Source organism: Balaenoptera borealis, assembly GCF_965194805.1.
Source record: "Balaenoptera borealis genome assembly, chromosome: 9".
NCBI classification, from domain to species: domain Eukaryota; kingdom Metazoa; phylum Chordata; class Mammalia; order Artiodactyla; family Balaenopteridae; genus Balaenoptera; species Balaenoptera borealis.
The window spans coordinates 31,351,152-31,373,984 of NC_138873.1; the positions used below are offsets into that span (position 1 = coordinate 31,351,152).

A 22,833-nucleotide genomic window follows, 5' to 3' on the forward strand; every position below is an offset into this window, starting at 1 on the left:
AAATGCCTCAGTGCTTCCCATTGCACGTTTTATGGCCTAGAAGAACTCGCGTGGTTTGGCGCTTGCCTCCTTCTGTAAGCTTCCTCTTAGCCCTCTCCCCTGGTCCACAGTGCTCCTGACATTAGTGAGAGATAATCCTCATATAGCAATTCAGACAGTACCTGGCACAGAGCAGCACACAATAAGAGTTAGCTGCTATTCTTATTTTTACCATTATCATATTATCTATTTGTCTAGCTACCTGTCCATTTGTCTGTCCATTTGTTCCTCTAATGTGCTCAGCTCCTCCCTTAACCAGGCCATTTGTGAACTTTTTATCTTTTTTGCTATTCAGAGAACTTTCTAACCAGCCCCAACCCAGACTAGGTTAGCCCCTAAAGACCTCTCAGGGCATTCTGATTGTTCCCTTGGCAGCACTTTTCCAAATTACACTTAAAATTTATTTGGGTACTAAACTAGAGCATTGGATAGAGGAAAAAGATATGGCACCTAAAGTCAGCTGTAGGGGTCAGACAAATGCAGATTAGAGTATCCCCTCTCAAATCATATCAAGCAGGGATAACAATTAAAATGGAAAAGAAGAAATGGTGAATATGCTTTAGATAGTTAAGCCATTCACCCTTAGAATAACCTGATTAAGTGTTAGATTCTGTGAGACAGTCAAGGGTGGTGTAGGAATATAAAAGAGGACAAATGGGTTCATAGTGGTCAGACATGAGCAGGGCTTATATTAGAAATCATTTTGATTTAATGAGAAGGAAGAAGAAGGGCATTTCTGGCAAACACCTAAGTCATGCTGCCAGAATGAATATGCTTGCATTCCAACTGAGGAAAACTGTTAAATGAGTTTCCGTGGGGTAAGGAAACGCCATACTCATGGGGACCTTTGCAACTTTATATCATGTCCAAGACAATGCAGCCTTGAGTGGGTTTTAGAAGAGAATCAGCTTTTTAAAAAAATCATATTTAAGAACTATATTTCTGTAGTAAATACAAAATGGTTTAGATAATGAAGAAACAAGTATTGAAGGGTCTACCTCAATTATAATGGGGGCCTAGAAGGCGAATAACTCTGACTGATGCAATAATATATTGTCCCATTATAAGGAACTTCCGATTGGAACTGTGCTTGAATAGACAGCCATATATTCTACGACGGACTTTCAGGTGACATGGCTCGAAATGGGCTACATTAACATGTTAAGTTGACACACTGGATCTAGCCTTGATGTTCTCATGATGTGACATAACAATGCTGCATCTAAGCATTCAATAAGTGTTATCAAATTAATCAAGATGTGCTTAATAAGGCAGATATTCTTTTTACACGTTTAACTATTTTGTGGTTAATAAAGCAGATAATCATTTAGACTTTTAACTATTTTTATGTCTTCATATATATCAAATACACTTGTATTCAGTGGAAATTAAAGAATAACGTTTCATGCTGTGGGTGAAGGCTAGATGATTTTAGCTTTGTTTAAAAAGAAAAACTTACTGCGGCACTGACTGGTCCCTGAGCATGTCCTGCAGAATCAGGTTGTTCCACGTATATGGTATAAAAATCGGGTCTAGGAGTAAAATTGAAACAGAGAAAGACGTTACCCATTTGGAATAAAGGTACAAGTTGGGTGTGGGAGATTTGTAGGTCTGGAACTTTGTGGCAGTTTCCTCCTCTTTTTCTCTGGTCTTTCCTTCTCTACAACCAGGCCCAGTGGTTCAGTGGTTCTGCTTGGCTTTGGCAGGGATAGTGGTCTAGCAGGAAGTAAATGAGACCTTCCAGGATGTAAGCACTTGTCTGACTCAGTGCTGAAAATCTGTCTTGTTCTTGCTGTTAAGACCTCTCTTGATGAGCCTCGGCCCTCTGTATTTCCTACTTTATGACTTTCTGCTGACTCTTTTCTCTGCCACACTAGTTCTTTCTTTAAATGTCTGGTTTTAAGAATAATTCTTGAAAAATGCCTGTAAAAAGGAAACGCCAGGTTTTTTTCCAAAATGGTAATTTAAACTAAGAAATACTTTCATTTTATGCCCACAAACATCCCGCTGTGCCAGCACTTCCCTGACACTAGATATTACCGTTCAGCTTTGGGCAGGTCCAGCCACTTTAACAATGTAAAGACCCTCTCTTCATATGTGACACTTCTGAAATGAAAAGTAAAAATAATTTTTAAAAATTAATCAAATCAAAATAACTTCATTATATGCCTGCTCAGGAAGGCAGGTTGATATTTTCAGATATTTTGTGTCCATATATTATAAAAATACTGAAAGGGATTCAGTACTACTCAGAGGGATTCCCGTTTTCAATACATATATAGAGATACACTCGACTCACTATAAATTCAATGTATATTGTTTTCTTTCCTTCTCATCCATCCTTCCTTCACTGTTCCCCCGATTAAAATAGAAGGCCATTAATTACTATCCATTAGTTCAATTTGTTTATTTTTATTTACTTCATTCATTTATGCATTTATGTGCACTATCTTTTGTCAGACATGATTTCTTCATTTTAAACAGAATTTATCAGTGAGCAAACCAAAGACGACATCCTTCCTAGAGGTTACATTCTAGTCAAGGAAGACAAACAATAAATAGGCCTAATACATAAATAAATTACAGAGTGTATTAAAAGGTGAAAAATGCTATGGGAAAACAAAAGCAAAACTAGAGCCAGAATATGGGGCACTGAGAAACTGGAGTGGGAGGATTTGAATTTGAAATCTTAGTGTGATGAGGCTAAGACAATACGGAGAAGGTAATTTTTGAGCTACAGCCAGAAGGAGGTGAGGGAGTGGGCTGTACAGATACATGGAGTAAGACTGTCTCAGGCAGAGGAACAGCCTGTGCAAAGGCCCTACAGCAGAAGCAAGCCTGGTATGTTGGGGTCACCGAAAAGGTCAGTATGGCTCGAGTAGAGTGACAGAACCCAGGAAAGTAGCTGGAGAGGAGTCCGAGAGGCAGGGGCACGGCAGGGCTCATACCACTAGGGCCTTGTGGGATTTACTCTTTGCTAAACTGCAAGCCGTTGAAGTTTTTGGTGCAAAAGAGTGCCATAATCGGATTTGTTCTTTTAAGTAATTATTCTGGCTGATAAACTGAGAATAGATTATAGGGAACAGAAATAGAAACAGGGAGACGTGTAAAAAGGCAGCTGCAGTAGTGCAGGCAAAAGAGGATGACAGCTCGACAAGAGTGTTAATGCTGGGGGTAATAAAAAGCTCTCAGACTGCATATAATATTTTGAATTAGAGGCACAAGGGTTTACTGACAGACGGGATGAGGGATGTAAGAGAGAGGAGTCAATGTTGACTTCAAGATTTTTTGGCCCAAACAACTGGAAAAATAAAATTACCATCAAGATTAAGACCAAAAAAAAAAAAGAAATTCTAGGGGCTTCCCTGGTGGCACTGTGGTTAAGAGTCTGCCTGCCAATTCTGGGGACACGGGTTCGAGCCCTGGTCTGGGACGATCCCACATGCCGCGGAGCAACTAAGCCCGTGTGCCACAACTACTGAAGCCCGCGCACCACAACTACCGAAGTCCGCGCGCCTAGAGTCCGTGTGCCCTAACAAGAGAAGCCACCGCAGTGAGAAGCCCGTGCACCGCAACGAAGAGTAGCGCCCCCATCGCCGCGACTAGATAAAGCCCATGCGCAGCAACGAAGACCCAACGCAGCCAAAAAAAAATCGAATCATCCCTGCCTAGACGGGATCACATCTGCAGGTGCTTTAGTACCTGTTGTAAATCCTATATATGGAAGGAAAGGTGCCATTTATAGCCACATCTGATCCTGGCCAAAAGTAGGTACCAGCTTTTAAACCTTGATACATTGCTGTCAGCCAGATCTATAAGAAGAGAAAATTTCAAATAAGTGGAGGTCAAGAGAATAATCAGTTTGAGTAGAAATGGTGCCATTTATGAGAAACTTGAACAGTATTAACAGTTGCAAAATTTATTCAACTATTGAAATGTATTTAAATTATTTAAAATTTGTCTTTGTCGCAGTTTAAAACAGTAATTATCCAGGCATCCACTTCAAAAATCAAAAAACATAGGACAGTAAGAAAGATCATTTTTCAAATTGGTAAAATTGTACAGTTCTTCTTTCCCTTTTAAAGATTTCTAAAACAGAATGAGTAAAAACGTTAACAGATAATCTTTCTGAGTAACTCCAGGTTGATACGTTTATAATACAACATCCAAGTTTCAACTGAAGACAATTTAGGTGAACAACTATACACGTTAAAAAGATTCAAATTATAATTATAAATAATGGTGAAACACCATCCCACCCCTAGCCCTTAGAAATTAAAAAGATAATGTAAAACTCAAAGTGGAGAGAGAAGAGAGATCCACTGTCACGTTGGGAAATGAAGGTTACTTTGGAGCCACATGAAGAATGCTACATACTGGTTGTCCATGCCACCAAACTGGATTATCTTTCTCCTTTGAAGAAAGTGAAAACTTCTTGTTGAGGTATACGTCATACATATTATTGTCAATGATGCCATGTGATTCTGGATATAACCCCTAAAATGATAATTTTTAAAAAAGATTTAAGATAAAATAATAAGTTAATAAAACATACATTTAAATTGAAATAGCATAAGACCTATAACTCATATTTGAAAAGATGCCATATACCTTTCAATATAAAACCCCTGGATCTGAACCCTAATGCCAAATATACATACTAGTATTATATATATTCTAGTTCCACTGTGGTCTATAGCTGCAAATGAATGACATTAGGCAGATGATTTGGGCTGATAGTTTTAATATAACTCATGTTATTAATAACTGTTTGCTAATTATAGATTCTATATTATAATAATGATTAGCCATTGGTTTTATTGGCAGTAATAGCAAGAAATTTACTACATGGATGCTTTTAAGTATCAGATAGCCTGGCAAATGGGTTAAAGTGTGTTACCAGCACTTTAAAAGGAAGTCTGCCAAGTCTTTGTACTTCCTCCCTTCCATCCATCCATCAATCCAGTCATTCCTTCAATTCACATATTTTTATTGAATGCCCATGATACCCTATGCAGTTGTAACTACATTTAGAGAGAATTTTAGGGTCATTATTTCAGAACATTACTATATATATGAATATGGATACATATGCATATGTAGGAAATTAATAGCACTTATGTATAATCCTTCATTTATATATACATGTATAAGTATTAATATATTATGTATGTAGACTTATGTAAGTATGCGTACATATAGTCAATTCTTGCTATTTGCAATAGTTATGCTCTATAAAGTTGCTGCAAACACTGAATTAGTGAATATCGAACCACTGCTCCTAAAGAAAATAAAGGGTTAGGTTCCTGTGAGCTTTTGGTTACAATATTTTTGTCTACTGATCCATATGTAATCTTGTTTTATGTGTGTTTCTGTTTGAAGATACCTTATTTAATATATATTTTTAGTTCAGTATAACTCATGACTGAACAAATCTAACACACATATCTTCTCCATAAGGTACATCACAGACTTCTTGCTCTTAGGAACACTAGAAAGTACTTGAGCACCACACTTGAGGGCCATTGTAAACAGCAAAATCTCCAATAAAAAAGCACAAACATGTGAAAAACATGGCACTAAATAGACAGTAGACTGTGAAAACAACATTTGTTTATAGAATGAGAGCTAAAAACAAGAAGGCAGAGTATTGCCTTGTTAGACCTCAGCTAGAAACATGTGAGCTGGGTAACTCAAATGTTTAGGTGAATCTGCAAAATGGAATCTGCATTTATACATGCACACACACACACACAAACACACATATATACATATATACATATATATAATTACTTAAGGGCTAAAATTTAAATAAGTTGTAATTACTGTTCCATACTAATAAATGCAATGTAGTAAAGACATAATATCCTTTGGCAATAAAGGCTGAGGCAGAGGACGCCTTAAGATGTGTTCTAAATCTATAAATATTAAATAAGTTAATCTTCCTTTGAGTTCATTTTGATCATTTCTTGTACGTCTTCTCATACATTGAGGAGAATTCATTTGCTTTACTTGCTTTATCTAAAGAGATATAGCCAGTTTGGGACTTCCCTGGTGGCGCAGTGGTTAAGAATCCACCTGCCAATGCTGGGGACATGGGTTCGAGCCCTGGTCCCAGAAGATCCCATATGCAGCAGAGCAACTAAGCCTGTGCTCCACAACTACTGAACCTGCACTCTAGAGCCCGCGAGCCACAACTACTGAGCCTGCGCACCACAACTACTGAAGCCCGTGCGCCTAGAGCCTGTGCTCCACAACAATGAGAAGCCCGCACACTGCAACGAAGAGTGGCCCCTGCTCGCTGCAACTAGAGAAAGCCAGTGCGTAACAACAAAGACCCAACGCAGACAAAAATAAATAAATAAATGTTTAAAAATAAATAAATAAATTTATAAAGAGATATAGCTGGTTTGAATTCAATTATGAAACAAGAGACTTTATCAAATTAAATATAATAAAAAAAGACTAGGAAAGAAAGAACTTTCCCACATCAGAGTGGCTGTCCTCATACATAGCCTACCATTCCTAGCAGACCTTCAGATAAATGGAGGTTAATCAAAAGATCAGAATAGAGGGTATTTCTCACATCCAAGAGGCTATCCTGGCCTGTCACAGAGGTAAATGAACCTAATGCTGGGACACTCATTCATAGTTAACATCTCACAGCCCTGGATTGACCCCATACTGAGACACTCCTTCCCAGCCTGAATTAGCTGTGACTGTCACCACACGTGCTCGTGAAATGTGTGACCTGCGGCTTGGCCAGTTCCGCCTAAGCATGTCTGGTGTGGTCAGTCTTGCCACTGGGCTAAGCACTTACCGTGACAATGGTGTAATGATTTGGGAAGGTTTTGGTCGGATAGGCAGGTCTCAGGTATTTTGAATGAATTCCGCATGTTTCTGCAGCAAAGGATAGTGAGAAATTAAGACGTTGTTTCTTTCTCAGAAGTTGTTTGAATAACTAAAAATCTGAACACGAAAGTTTCACAGAGAAATAGAAAACTAACTAAGGGGTGAATTAGATGGAAAGAGGTCAAAATTCTGATGCTTAAAATTCCTCCATTCCAAGGAATGACAGTTTTCAGGAGAGGAGTGAGCTAAATCAAGGGTCAGGGAAATTTTTCTATAAAGAACTAGATAATAAATATGTTAGGCTTTGCAAATCCATATGGTCTCTGTTGCAACAGCTCACCTCTGCTATTAAGGCCTCTAAGCATCTATAGACAACATGTAAACAAATGAGCATAGCTGTGTTCTAATAAAACTTTATTTATAGACATTGAAATTTGAATTTCACATTTTTTTTTTGCATGGCACAAAATATTCTTTTTTTCCCAACCATTTAAGAATGAAAACAATTCTTAGCATTAACAGGCCTTACAAAAACAGGCAGAGTGGGCAAGATTTGGCCCATAGGCCACAGCTTGCTGACCCCTGAGCTAAATGTACCCTACTTTACAGTGCCACCTTTGTTTGCTTTTGCTGCTCCCCTCTTTCTGACCCAGGTCATTACAACAAGAATTTCTATATAACATCGGCTTCTTAGCTAGTTCTTATACATAAAATATCCAATATAACAAAAGTGAACACAACTATCTAGATAACTGAAAAGGAGTTTAACTTGTGTAAATGCATAAGCCCATGCCACAAAGCAATGTTACAAGATGAACTAACTTTCCCACTTATTATTTTCAGTCAGTACAGTTTCCATCTGATCAGTGAAGTTTCCTGTGATCTGTTTTCCCCAAAGCATGGCATCAAATTTGCTTTCAGTTATTCTGTTGTTTTCATCTGTGCAATAACTCTGCTCAAGGAGGTCAGAACCACTAAGGCACACTGATATTTCCTCTGCAGCAGTGAAGTGTGAGAAATTTTCCATACCAAAATCCTACCAACTCTAATTCTAAAAGAGAGCTTCACCATTAGAGATTCTATTTAGGTTAAAACAAAAAGTGCAATGGATTGTTGTCCAGAAAGCAACAAACATTGCAACTGGAAATAATGAAGGTTTTCTCAAACAGGCTTGGAACTGGTCTCCTTCCCAGCCTCTAGAACAGTGTTTCCAATATTTTCCAGGAATTTCCTCCTTCAGAAGATTCTTGGATCCAATACCAAGTCTACTAAATAGGACTCTGCTGGGGATGGGGGAGGTTGAAAAGTGGAGGAAAAGGAGCTCAAAAAATCTGCATTTCTAGCAAGCACCCCAAGTGGTTCTGATGTACTCGAGTTTGAGTCCTGCTCTAGGACATAACGTATAATCAACTTTTTTCTTTCTCAGTCAATGCCCCCAGTAAATAAATCATGTCCTCAATCAGGGAAAGAAACATTTAATATTGTTAAGAAGTCATATGATAGGGCTTCCCTGGTGGCGCAGTGGTTGAGAGTCTGCCTGCCAGTGCAAGGGACACGGGTTCGAGCCCTGGTCTGGGAAGATCCCACATGCCGCGGAGCGGCTGGGCCCATGAGCCACAACTACTGAGCCTGCGCATCTGGAGCCTGCGCTCTGCAACGAGAGAGGCCGCGATGGTGAGAGGCCCGCGCACCGCGATGAAGAGTGGCCCCCGCTTGCCGCAATTGGAGAAAGCCCTCGCACAGAAACGAAGACCCAACACAGCCATAAATAAATAAATTAAAAAAAAAAAAAAGAATGAAGAAGTCATATGATAGAAAATAAAATGAGATCACATCCACTGATAAAAGAATTTAAGTGGGGAAAACAATCATACAATAGAGAGAGATATAAAGTCAGTCTCTGTTTTTATTTCCCTGAAACATGGGTAACGCGTTCAAATTCTTAAATGCCTAAAGTCACAGAGTATAAAATAAAAAACAAAGCTACCAGTGATGTAAAAACATGACACCTTCGTAGTTTTAAACAGGACACATCTGTTGACTATCTACAGATTCAAGCTACCATTTTCGATCACCTGCCTTTGAACCAGAGCTATTATAGAATAACTCATCAAAAGCAAGATCTTCTACCATTGTTTCTTCCAGATCTTAATAATCTAAATTATGACTGAACAGAATAATTCTGGAAGGACACACAATAAACCAATGAGAATAGTTGCTTCTACAGAGAAAAATGAGGAAGATCAGGAAAGAGAGTCTGTTGGTTGTTTGGTTGGTTTTTTTTGTTTGTTTTTTTACTGTATACCCTTTAATGTCACTTGTAAAAGTTTATCATTTGCATGTTTTGCTCCTTAAAAAACATATTTTTAAAAAGAAAGTACCAACCGAAAAAAATTCTGAAAATATAAATGGAATAAATATATATCCATAGTAACTATAAACTATAAGAAGAAGTGGAAGACTGAATGGATGAGTAGGTGAAATAGCTGAAGAATGTACAGATGCAGCAAAAGCAGTACTAGGAAAGAAGTTCATAGCAATAAACACCTACATTAAAAAAGAAGAAATTTCAAATAAACAACCTAAATTTACAGCTTAAGGAACTAGAAAAAGAACAAACAAAATCCAAAGTTAGTAAAAAAGAAGAAAACAACAAAGATTAGAGCAGAAATAAGTGAAACAGAGAATAGAAACAGAGTTCTAAAAATCAACAAAATTAAAGTTGGTTTTTTGAAAAGATAAACAAAATTGACAAACCTTTAGCTAGATTAAGGAAAAAAAAGACTCATCAATAAAATCAGAAACCAATACCACAGAAATAGAAAGAATTATAAGAGACTGCTATGAACAATTACACCCCATGAACTGCATAACTTAGAAGAAATGGATAAATTCCTAGAAACATACAACCTTCCAAGTCTGAATTATGAAGAAATAGAAAATCTGAACAGACCAAAAACAAGTAACCAAAAACCTCCAAACAAAGAAAAGCCCAAGACAAGATGGTTTCACAGGTTAATTTTACCTAACATTTAAAGAAGAATTAATGTCATTTCTTCTCAAACTCTGCCAAAAATTTGAAGAGGCAAGAACACGCCCAGACTCATTTCATGAGATCAGCATTACCCTGACACCAAAGCCAGAGAAGGATACTACAATAAAAGAAAACTCCAGGCCAATACCTTCATGAATTTAGATGGAAAAATTCTCAACAAAATACTAGCAAGACAAATTCCACAGCACATTAAAAAGATCATACACTACTTTCAAGTGAGATTTATCCCTGGGATGCAAGGATAGTTACTACTAGTCTTGTCCTATCCCCAGTTTCACATCTAACTTTCCAAGAAATCTGACTTCTAGTTCAAGCTAAATCACTTCTATCTCACCTGACAGTTCATTGATTCCGGCCCTTCTTTGTCTGCTCCCACCCATGTTAGGACAAGACAACAACCTCATGTTCTCACTAGAGTCCGTGACCCCTTAGTAGTCACTGATATAACTCACTGCACTGTGGTGTTAGCCCATGCTCAGTTTCCAGGCAGCTTGATAAGACACTAGAGATGAGGTTCTAGACTTCCTTAAAGTAATGCCTGCTGTCACATACCTCACCTCAACCCTACCATTCTCGGGAGGTCCTAATCCTAAATCTTTTAACACATCTACTCTTAATTGGACCTCCTAGAAATGAAGAGCCCATTTTGCCTTGGTAGACCTAATTAGTTATGGCTTCACACATTAAAGAATTGAGACGTTGTATAAATGACTTAAAAAATATTTTAAACCTTAGAAAGGAAGGCTCTTAATGGCCCAGTATTTCACTGGTGTCCTTTCCAACTCTCAAGGGGATGAGCAAATAAAATAATTCCACTTCTAAAGGGGTCCAGTTCAACCTGGCTAGATAAATTCCCTTTTGGACACAGGGTTTGATATCCAGACTACCAAGGGAAATGCAGATAAGGAAATAGAAACTGAGAGTTGTTCATGACTTTTCAGGCTAAAGTAACTCATCAGTAAGTGACAAATCCTGAATTTGGAGCCAGTACTGTCAGAGACCCAACATCTTAATCTCTTTGCTAAAGATCTGCCTCAGAGAGTGTAGGAGAACCTGAAGAGACAAAGTCCCTTATGCTGTAGGGGGGGAAGCAATTTATCTTTCTACAGTCAAGGAATTTTAATGCTGGGATTAGTAGTAGAAATCATTAGGTCTAATCCTCTCATTTTACAAATGAGGAAACTGAGGCCCAGAAAACGTGATCACCTTACTCAAAGTCAAATGCTATTTTTTAATAATTTGGAGAAAAATAAAACCAGGAAACCAGTAAAATTGTCAGAAATTTTGAGGACCATGGAGGTAAAAGAGGGTCTGGTAGAAGGGGGAAGTAAGAGAGGAATTGAAGGGCAGTGAAGACTGTGCGCCCTGGAGCCGACCGTCTGATACTTCTTAACTTTGTGTCCTCGGGGTTCTCCATTCTTCTTTATTATTGACTTTATAAAATTGTGCGAAGTCCAAGTACCCTAACTCAGAAGTACATCATGATAAAGATGACAATAAAAATAATAATTATAGTAATAACTTAAAATCATCCAATGTACACTATGTACATAGTCTCACAGTATTTCTATGAGGTGGTAAGTGACCATTTTACAGAGGAAGAGACTAGGGCACCAACCGTGGAAGTAAACTTGCCGAAGGTCTCAGAGCTAGTAAGTGGTGGAGCCAGGTTCCAGGCACTTTGATTCCAGAACTGGACAGAGATACTGGACTTTTCACCTACTGGAGCCTTGGTATATGCTGATTCTGCCCAGTCTGCTCAGGCTTCTTCAGGCTCCCATCCCTACTGGGCATATCCACCTTGCTGAGACCCAGAACCCAGGTCTGACAAATGCCAACTTTGAGAGAGTATCCATGAACAGATTTTCACAGAGCAGAAGTTATATTCAAATACAGAACAAATCAAAATAAACAAACAAAAAGATAAACACGCTGCAAAAGAAGGAAGGAGGAGCCAAGAAGTATGAAAATAGGTATCGTGTAGTAAACTCATCAGACTCTTGAGAGGACCCAGAACTAAGACAAACCACTGACATTAAAGGTCAGAAAGAAAAGTGTTAGTTAATCTAGACATTAACTAACTAGGTGTCTATCATCTGCATGTCCCTGATTATAGGGGACTTACTCAGTTTATTGATATTAGGTATTAGAGTACCCCATGTCTGTAAATATTCAGCTCTAAATCCATCCATGGAAAACAAAATAACTGGTGGCAGGTCAAATCTGAAAATGCAAAACAAGAAATTGTCCATTATTTTGATTTTTTAAAAAAGACACTTTTCTGTACTACTTATATTCTCTAAATTAGAAAATACTAAGAAAGTACAGTCAGAAATAGTTCTAAGTCAAGTTTTCCTTTCTCTTTTTAAAAATTATTTCCCTTTACAATCAGTATGTCCAGTACGTTATTAATCCATAGTAAAAATGTACAGTATTTTTTAAAAGGTGTTACATAAATTATCTGGGTCTTTCAACTTGGAGATCTACCACCCTTTGAGTTCTAGAGTTTAAATAATTTTAGCTAACTTTATTTCCATTTGCTCCTTGGCACTGGCTATCTGTGACACCCAGGTATACCATATATGAAATTTCTCTAGCCCTGAGTGTTTACAATGACCAGGCAGTGCACTGTGGAGAAAAAGGAAGGGATTGGCCTCAGAAAGATGAGTTTAATTCTCTGCTTCATTCTTTAGGAGCTATTTAACTGAGCAGTTATTCAACCTCTCAAAATTCAATCCCAACCCACGCACCCAGCACTTTGGAATCATTACAACATGGCACATTAGTATCATTGCCTCACCTCAAATATATGTAGTATTTTACAGGGGCAGGTATACATGGAGCTAATTATTTGTAGTTTTACAGTAGAAGTCAGCAGCGTGCAAGCAGAGCACTAACAAAACATCACCAGAAATGAGATTTTCTATTAGAGACATTTCAAAATCCCAGCTTTGGCTAAGGATTCAAAAGCAATGATTACTGAATTCAATGCTCACACTCAAAAATTATAAAAGTTACAATTATTCTACCACATTTTGGATACAACTATTGTTATTATGATATGGACTTTAGGAACTCTGAAACTTACAAGATGTTTTATTAAAGTTCTACATTTTTTTACTCTTATTCCAATATCTCAGGATATTAATATTAACCTCCAAAGCATTACAATCTCATTTTAGTTGAGTATTTAAGTTACAATGATGAAAGGTAACTTTTGGGTTATAGTCAGAGACTGTCTTTTTTCCATTCAATATCTTTTTTCACTTCTAAAATTTTATTTGTATTTTATATACACACACACACACACACACACACACACCAGAGATGTATAGTTTCATAAATTTTTCCTAACTGAACTCCACTGTGTAGCCATCACCCAGATCAAGAAACAGAATATTACTTAGAATCCTTCCCTCGTTCCCCTTTCTAGTCACCAACCTCTGCAAAACACGCACCACAGACGATCAGTGTCTTGACTTCTAACAGCATAGATTAGCTGTGTCTATTTCTGTACTTATATTTATATGCAAACAGAATCATACAGTATATATTCTGCTGTGTCTAACTTCTTTTACTTAACATTATGTTTGAGATTCATCTGTATTTTTGCATATAGTTGTAGATCATTCATTCTCATGGCTGTCTAGAACTCCAGTGAATGAATAAACCACAACTTATTCATTCTGCTGATGGACATTTGGATACTTTCCAGTTTAGGGCTATTATGAATAATAACTATTAACAGAGTAAGTTTGTCTTAAATTCCAAACTTAGTGCACACATGGGACTTCTCCGGAGGTACAGCAGTTAAGACTCTTTGCTTCCACTGCAGGAGGCGCTGTTCGATCCCTGGTCGGGGAACTAAGAACCTGCATGCCACATGGTGTGGCCAAAAATAAAACAAAAACAAACATAGTGCATGCAAATAAGAATGCCAAAAGGAATTTTCAACTCAGTGCTCAAGCGGTTTCACATCTAAATTTTTGAACAAGAACATAAGTTTTCAAGAAATTTGGTTAGAATTTGTCTTTTAAAATTCTGACAAAGGCCCAGTAGTATTGTAAAGAAACTTCTGAATGCTGATACCAGCTCAAAGTAAGAAAAATGATTTCAGTTCTTTTCAATGTGTTTGAGTAGAGCTAGAAAAAAATATTAGCATAGCCATCTATTTGCACATTGTAAAAGAAACTGTGAGGAGAGTCTGGAGGATGTGTATTTGGTTTCCCAGAATATGTATTTATTGTACTCATTTAACAAATATTTGAGTCGGACATTGTGCCAGACACAGAATAAAGGCATGAAGGAATTGCAGCCCTTATCTAGGGGATGAAATTGAGAAGTAAACAGAAGTGATTAATGACTAGATTTGGGTACAGGATGCTCTTCAAGTACATAGGAGGACGTCAGATTCGATCTTTGTAAGGTGAGAGCAGGCTCTCCAGGGGGTATGACATGTGAACTGACCCCTAAAGAACAAATAGAAATAATATGAAAAAAGAATGGGACCGATGTTTTACTCACAGAGAGCACACGTTGCAAAAGCCCATGTGAGATAAATGATGCATGCAATAACATTTAGGAGTCTCAAAAGCATTGGGTTAAGCAAAAAACAAAAGAACACAAAAATAGACTCAAGAGGATATATGGTATGATTCCATTTATATGAAGTTCTAAAACAAGAATCTATGGTGATGAAAATCTGAACGTGACCTCTTTCTGTGGAGATGGAAATATTCTGTATCTGTGGGTTACACAGATTTCTGAATTTCCAAATCTCATTATACTGTACACATAAGTGTGAACACTTCAGTGTATATGGACTACACCTCAAAAAATAAGAATGGAAAATTTTGACTGTTTTAACTACAATGTGTAAAAAATTCATCACGAAATTGAAGTGACATATTGCAATTTGTGTTGGAAAATACTTATTTTTTCATAAAGTCAGTAGCATAATGCTGATTTTTAAATTTATATTTATAAATATGCCATCAAAATAACCACGCAGCTTAAAAACAGGGTAGGGGGTTTTTAAAAAAAAACTTCTGTAAGAACAGCATCTGCACTAACTAGGATAAAACTATAAGGTCTCTCAATCTTGATGCTGCAGGGTAACATCAGATCACCAGCTGAGCCAGCCAGAAATGCTTCCCAGTGTTCTAGTATTGCATAATTGGCAGTGTGAATTCCAGGGTTCCCAGCTTCAAATGCAGGGCTTGGTGCTGGTCACTCACCAAGGGAAAACACTGAACTAATGGTCTTTCCAAAGATTTTAATAAAGTCTGACACATTGTTCACATGATTTCAGGTTTGGGGGTAAAAGAAATATAAATGCATCTGTACGTGTGTATGTCTACAACTGCTCAGAAGAGTCCTCTATTTAAAAAAAAAAATTTTAAGCGTGGAAAAAAAAAAAACCAGGGTCATACATCTATGTGATCAGGATGCTGATTCAATTCTCATATGAAATCTTCTGAACTTGGCACATTATCGTTGTTGTTATTATTTTTACTGTTATTCTGATTTTACAGATGAAGCTTAGGGAAGTTACCAGGGCAAAGTCCCACAGGCAAAACCAGGACTAAAACTCAAGTCTTTTTTTTTTTATTCCAAATTCTTTACTCTTCTACCTAGAAGCTTCTGAAGAGGGCAGCTGGATCTGAGGACTGGTGTAAACCAAAGTAACATGATATACAAACAGACACATTATACACACACATTTTTTTTAAACGAAATAACGTTATCTAAAAATGTCTCCATCAATTCTTTCTATAGTCAGATATTCCTTTCTCCTTCTTTTATCTCACTGTCATCCTCCCACTGCTTGGGCCAGAAGAGTGCAGCAGGTAAAGGGCAGAAGGGACAACTAGAGGAAAAGGGGAAATCCACCTTGACTGGGAGGTGACGTGGGGCACGTTTCCAGGGGTGGGCAAAGTCCGGGGAGCAACCATCAGAAACGTGTGAAGGAAATGTGTGCCAAGGGTGGGGTGAGGAGGGCCCCACATGTCCATCACCCGTGCCCATCTGGCAGTGTTCTCCTCATCCATTCTTCAAGGTCCATCTTTCCCTGTGAGGCCATCCATGGACAATCCTCTTCCCCTTCCCTCAGTGAGAATAAATCTGAGGTGCCAGGATGATAATAGAAAAGAGTCCTGGCTGGAGTCGTTTAGATCTAAATTCTAATCCTGATCGTAGGACCTTGGGATGTTAGTACAAATATTTCAACCATTTTTTAAGTCATTGTTGTAAAATATGAATATAATAACTTAATGTAAAAATGCTTTTAAAACAATAAAGCAAACGAAAGTATGTTATGAGTTGGAAGCCACAAGGAATCTAATCTTTTGTTAACTGTTTTGTTCTAAGATGTAAACAGAGTGGGGGAAATTCCACCCTGCCTCTCAGCTACATTCCTGCGTGCCTGTTAAAGGAGAAGCTGTTAAAGGAGAATAAATGTGCCCATGTCCTTCTCACCCTTCTGGGCACTGAGGCTGCTGGGCTGTGCCACACTCTTCTTCCACCCATGGGGTTTCTCCTGAAAAGCATAAGATCAAAATCTTTAGATAAGAAAAGAGAAACCAATGTCCAATGGACATGCTCTTTCCAAACGACTTAATCCATGTTCCTCCAAAGACGAAATTCTTCCAGAACATGTTAAATGCTACTTCACACGTTGGCAAGGTCAGTGCCTCTAGCGATTTGCACAGATTAGTAATCCACACTAACTGAATACCAGGAAGCCCATCTTTACCACGAAAATAACGGGAATTCCTTTAACTGGAAAGGGACAATTTCTTCTTTCTTTTTTAAATAATGTTTTTTCCCTCAAGGACAGTGTTTTCCCAACTGCTAGGAAAAATGAGTTTAATAAATATAGGTATATAATCTAAAGAAAAATGAAAAGAAAGCATGAAAAAAAAAGAGAAATAGCCAATGAGAATAATTGATATTAACATCAAATGGGGAAAATCAAACAAACAAATTTTTCAGATCGTAACTAAAAAATTCTCACTCCATGGTTGTTTCTGTCTATAGAACATTCCCACTAGTTAATGAAGTAGAAATAATAGAATATGAATGTCATCATTTGCAACCCCTAATGGATCTAGGCAATGATCATCAATGGCTAACATGACCAAAAAAGAGACAAGCAAACAAGATGTGCCTCTTGATGGAAGTAACACCACTACCTGTGAAGGGTACATGGTAAACAGGTAGATAGATCGATAGATAGATAGATAGATAGAAAGATAAACACCTGAATCTGAACAGTCCTCTAGTTCTAACTACCAATTTGCAGGAAATATAGGGGATGACAAACTGCTTAAGTCACAGAGGATGCAATCTGCAAAACCCAGACTGGAAAATTCTACAGGACAAGTGACTCCATGTATCCAACATGTAAATTGCATGGGGTGGAAAAAAGGAAGGGAGAACCCACTTTTAAAGGACTTGAAATATATCAGCCAGTTGCAATGTATGGAATCTGTTTGGATCCTACTTCAAACAAATTTTTTTTAATATAATAAAACAAAAAAATCTGAACACAGATTGGACATTTGTTAACAATAAATAATTATTGAAGACATTTTTAGATATATTGATGATATTCTAATTTTGTTAAATCTTCATCTTTTTTAGATACACACTGAAAATATTTATAGATGAATGATATTAACCTTGGGATTTGCTTTGAAGTAATCTAAAATTTTCAAAGAGAGGTTGGAGGTATTTTATTAAGAAAAAAAACCCCAAAACTTGAAAATAAGCAAAAGGAGGACTGATCATTAAACTTCATTTTAATGTCATGCTGGGAATTATTTTAAAAGCCCACCTATGGATTATCTAGTTACCAAGGAGTGTATACCTTTATCTAGCTTATTCTTTACCACTTATTCATTTTACAACTTAGTAAGGGTAGCAGTTAATTGTTAGAAAACTAATAGCAGTGTAACTGATTCTTATCTGATAGCAGATAAATTGTCCTGTAGCAAAGCAAATCATTTGTGTCGCACCACAAATTACATCTTTAGTGATTTTATTCCAACATTCTCTCAGTTCTAGGTATACTTAGTCTCTTCAATCCTCTGAGCCAGCTTAACATTCATACTGTATTGGTATGAGACAAGATTGGGCACGAGTTGATCACGAATGAAGCAAGGTGATGGACATACGGTTAAACACACTATTCTTTCCATATGTTAGAAATTCATCATGTTTCTTTTCAAAATTCTGAACTTAAAATATAAAAGTTAACTAGCTGGTTTCTTGCACAAAAATTATTCAAATTCCCTCCAACTACGGTCTGGAGATACAATTTTGGCAAGAACCATTTAACAATCTTAAAGTGTTGAATTCTTAGAGTGAGAAAACATTTACCTTTGTTTAAAAAATAAACTGAAATGATTCAATGAACACCATCAAAGTGGTTAATTAGTGGTAAAGGTAAACTTCAACACCGCTTATAAAAATTACTTTTGTTTCTGTTAAATTCGAGAAATGTTGTGCAATGAATTCAGTGAGAAAATTTGCCACATGACCTGAGGATCACTACTGAGATAAAAAGTTAAGAGTTATAAAATTAGGACAGAAGGCAGGAGACCACAAAGCTCAGAGGCACTATGCTCACTGAACTTATTAGAGAAATAAGCAAACTGCAAACTACACTTGCCTTTGTGAATTTAGGGGGATTTTTAATGACACAATATTCACTATTAAATATCAATTATTATTTAAAAACAGACTTACCATTTCAGGCTTTTACTTTCCTTTCTGCTTGCCCTTTTTAGTGGATTTTCAGTTATATTTTGCATAAAAACTGATTCATCTATTAGTGTAAAACTTATTTTTTACTGAGGGACTATATTTAATAATGTTTCTACTATAACATTTTCCTCTTATTTAAAAAAAATCAAAATTCACCTTAATCTCTTTTTTTGTCTAAAAATATTACACACGTAAGTTAGTTAGCTCTACTGGGTGTGGTGTTAGGAAAAAGGGGTTGATAGCTTGAAGCAATCTTGTTGCTATGTGTATATGTATGTTTTTCCTAAGTCTCATCAGATGTGCAGAGGGATTGGTGATTTTTTAAAAAATCTACATCACTTATAAAGTGGTAAAGCAGGTGAAATCAGACGTTGAATAATCTGGATTCTAACCTTGGCTCTCTGCATTACCTCCCTGCCAGTCCTAAATCAGTCATTAAACCACTGAGGACATAGTTGTTTCAACAATCACATTGCTTTAACTACCTGCTATTCAGGCCAGAGAATCCCTTCTGCGATGTTTTAACTTTAGGATCTGCCGTCCAGTGTCTCAAACCACAAGAATGTCTAGCATAGTCATTGGACTGAAAAAGACCTTGCTTTACAGAACATGTGGAATGTTAACCTTTCTCTTCTCTTCTATAATATCTTTGCTATGAGCTCCCTTCCTCTATCGTGCACAAAACCCATTTCTTCCCACAGTAAACACATTGGGTCTTTTCTTCCACATACAGTGGCTAAAAATTCTTTGACTTGTTTTAATGTTTGCAGCCTAGGCCAGCTCTAGGGTCACTGAACTCACAGAGGCAAATGGGTCAACACCTGCTTACCTTGGCAAACACTCTTATAGTCAGCACAGCAGTCTTTCTTCTGTAAACAGTCATCTGAACAAGAGCAAAAGCTGGATTCCAGTCTGGTCTCCCCACAACGAAATTTATTGCACGTCCATATTCGAGCTGGAAAATTACACAATTCGGTTTTGAGCATACAACTTAATTTAAGCATCCAATAACAAAAATACAAATTCCATGCATTTCTTCTTGTATTATCCTATGGTCAAATTCTTGGTTTATCTGCATTCATAAATGAAAATTCATAATACGAATAAGGGGCAATCCACCACTTTTCTTCGTTTGGCACGGGTGGCAGAGAGAAATGTAGCTTTAGAAGCTGCAGCTCTAGTCTACCTATCAGGTACACCTCTGAGTTTGGAGAAACTCTGAACACCTGTCCTATTTCCACCCAAGGGTAGGAACTTCCAATGGTAAAGAACTACTAACCTTGAGTGACTGTTGCCACCCAAGAGCAGCCTGCCCAGCCTTATCTAAGGACAGACAAGGAAGTGGCAGTGACAACAGAAGTAACAGGAACATGGTCAGGTCTGTAAGAATGTAGGCGGGCAGGGTACCTCCCAGCTGAGAGTGAAAGAAAGGTTGATCAGCTCCCCACCATGCCTCTGATATTTTCCCAGGCTAGGCACTTAATGTGAGATCAGTTTCAATAAATCCCAGTGCTAACAACAGCAAGAGGCTGGACCGAGACTGCTTCCTAGGGCCACCTGCCAGGAAACAGTGACTAAAATCAATATCAGCCCCTGTGCTCAGACAAATGCATTGGCTAGGTGACAGCTGTGTGTTTCAGTCATGCACAGAGTTCTTCATTCTTAATTATATGTTATGTACTTAGAAAGAAAAGAGTTCTGGAGATGAATTAAAAGGAGTACAGATCTTATCCATACTAGGCTATACCCTCCTTCTTGCCCTTTTCAGAGAGCATAATGTAAGGAGCTGTACTGTCCTAATCTTCTCTCCTCGAACCACTAGACACCTCCCCCCACCACCTCCTTGATTTCTTAGAAAATTAAATATTGCAAACTGTCTCTTCCGCCTCAAGAACAGGGTTTCCCAAGTTGTGTTCTGTGGACCACTGGCATCAGAATCGCTAAGAATCACCAGCTTTCCAGTGGGGTCTTATGCATCCTGAAATTTGAGAACCACTAAAAATGAAACTAAATAAGATGATAAGCCATGAGAAAACTCCCTTGAAACTTGTGTAATTTGACAACATTTCATCTACTGGAGACTGTTTTTCCTCAACCTCAACTAAATAAAGTGTGGATTCTATCTTTAGTACTGAAAGGGGGGTCAGGATAACACTAGATCCTGAATACAAGGTGTAATGGGCTGAATTGTGTCCCTCCCCTAAAATGTTGAAGTCTTAACCCCCCATGACTGTGAATGTGACCTTATTTAGAAAAGGATTTTGCAGATAATCAAGTTAAAATCAGGTCAGTAGAGTGGACCCCAATCCAGTATGACTGGTATTCTTCTTACAACAAGAGGAAATTCAGACGTGGACACAGCCAGAGGGAAGACTGTGAGGACACGGGGAGAAGGCCATCTGAAGACGAAGGCAGAGCTTTGAGTTATGTCTGCCACAAGTGGAGGAACACGCAAGATGGTTGGTGACCCGCCAAAAGCTAGGAGAGAAGCATGGAACAGATTCTCCCTCACAGCCTCAGAAGGAACCAACCCTGCCAAACCTAGATCTTGGACTTCTAGTTTCCAGAACTGTGAGAAAATGAATTTCTGTTGTTTAAGCCACCCAGTTCGTGGGACTTTGTTATGGCAGCCTGAGCAAACTAATACACAAGGTGAGCATTTGCACATGCATTAACGATAGCACAACCAACATGCTAATAAACTTGCTCTCAGGATTCGTACTTGATTTCACACAGGTGTCTTCAAAGTCCCAGCAGCAGTCGCCTCGGCCTTTACATCCCACGTCACACCGGCAGCCCTCTAGTCCTCTATGTGAGGCATCAAAGCATTTTTTCCTGCAGCTTTCCTGCAGAAAGAATTCTGCAGAAACAATAAGGAAATCTGTGCTTAGAAGTTATCCGAAGTCTCATAGCTTGATGGTGCAAGCACAAGAAGTACCCAGCACAGACTAGGACGGACAATTAGATAATTTTTATTGCACTGTATGACTCATCAGTGCAAAGTGATAAATAATGAGTAATACATAATGAGTGATTTTTCCCCAGGACTCCAGAGAGGTCCCAGACTCAGAGACACCAGGGGCCATAAGGAGAGGGTAGGAGGGACAAGCAGAGGCTAAATGTAGTGGAATTGGTTGAAAGTCTGGATATGAAGCAGCAGCTACCCACCCCACCTCCCACTTCAGAATAGAAGGCTCAAAATTTGGAAGAAATTGGGAGGAGTTGCTTTCATCACAGAGACAGCAGACATGGAGGATGGCCATAATGAGAAAAAAAGATGAACAAGTCTTACTCTTAAATGTGAACAGATGATTACCAGACCTCTGAGGATAGCATCCAACATGAAAGACCAAAACAAACAAGAAAAAAAGAAAAACTTTTGAAGAGGAAATAATGCAAGGAGCAGAAGAGTTAAACACACACACGCTCACGCACACACAAACACACAACTGATATTGAGATGCTCAGAAAAGAAATCGCATCCATTAAATAAGAAAGTAAACTATAATTTTAAAAAGGGAAATCACGTTCAGGGTGCTCTTGGAAATAAAAACATGAGAGTAGTAATGGAAAACTCAATAGAGGGGTGTGGTAGGCAGAATTATGGTTTTCAAGAAGATTCCATCCCCTAATCCTCGAGACTGTGAACATACTGCCTTACATGGCAGAGGAAGTTTGCAGATATAATTAAGGCCACTACTTAGTTGACCTTGAAACAGGGAGGTAGTACTGAAAAGTGAAAACAAAGAAAATGGAAATGATATTATTAAAGAAATCATAATAAAGTTTCCCAGAATTCAAGAGTAAACATTATTATGTCAAAGGTGCTCACCAAATTTCACAGTAAAACTCACACCAAGGGATCAATAGGGATAAAGAGATCTGGAAAGCTCCCAGAGATAGATCAGGAGAAATGTATACAGGATCACAAGTCAGAATGATATCAAATTTCCTAAAAGCAACTCTGGGAGAGGGCATAGGTCAAATGGCATGTTGGATACACGTCAAAGAGCACTATGTATTAAGTAGATAGGTGCATAACAGTAAGTGCATGCATGGCAATTAGATGGCTACAAAGTCCAGTGAGAAAGTAAGGGGAAAAGTTTATATGCCATTTA

General features: G+C 37.9%; 1 protein-coding gene across 2 annotated transcripts in view; it reads right to left on the reverse strand.

The window, feature by feature from the left end:
• ENPP3 (ectonucleotide pyrophosphatase/phosphodiesterase 3) overlaps window positions 1-22,833 on the reverse strand; it is an 87,665-nt gene that overhangs the window by 37,325 nt on the left and 27,507 nt on the right. For both annotated transcript variants that reach the window (XM_082406364.1, XM_082406363.1), the window contains 9 exons: window positions 21,438-21,575; window positions 19,545-19,670; window positions 16,424-16,484; window positions 12,072-12,169; window positions 6,860-6,939; window positions 4,417-4,536; window positions 3,742-3,851; window positions 2,080-2,145; window positions 1,499-1,571 (listed from right to left, as the gene is read on the reverse strand). In XM_082406364.1, the coding sequence (XP_082262490.1) occupies window positions 1,499-1,571; window positions 2,080-2,145; window positions 3,742-3,851; window positions 4,417-4,536; window positions 6,860-6,939; window positions 12,072-12,169; window positions 16,424-16,484; window positions 19,545-19,670; window positions 21,438-21,575 (872 nt within the window). The remainder of the gene's footprint in view (window positions 1-1,498; window positions 1,572-2,079; window positions 2,146-3,741; window positions 3,852-4,416; window positions 4,537-6,859; window positions 6,940-12,071; window positions 12,170-16,423; window positions 16,485-19,544; window positions 19,671-21,437; window positions 21,576-22,833) is intronic.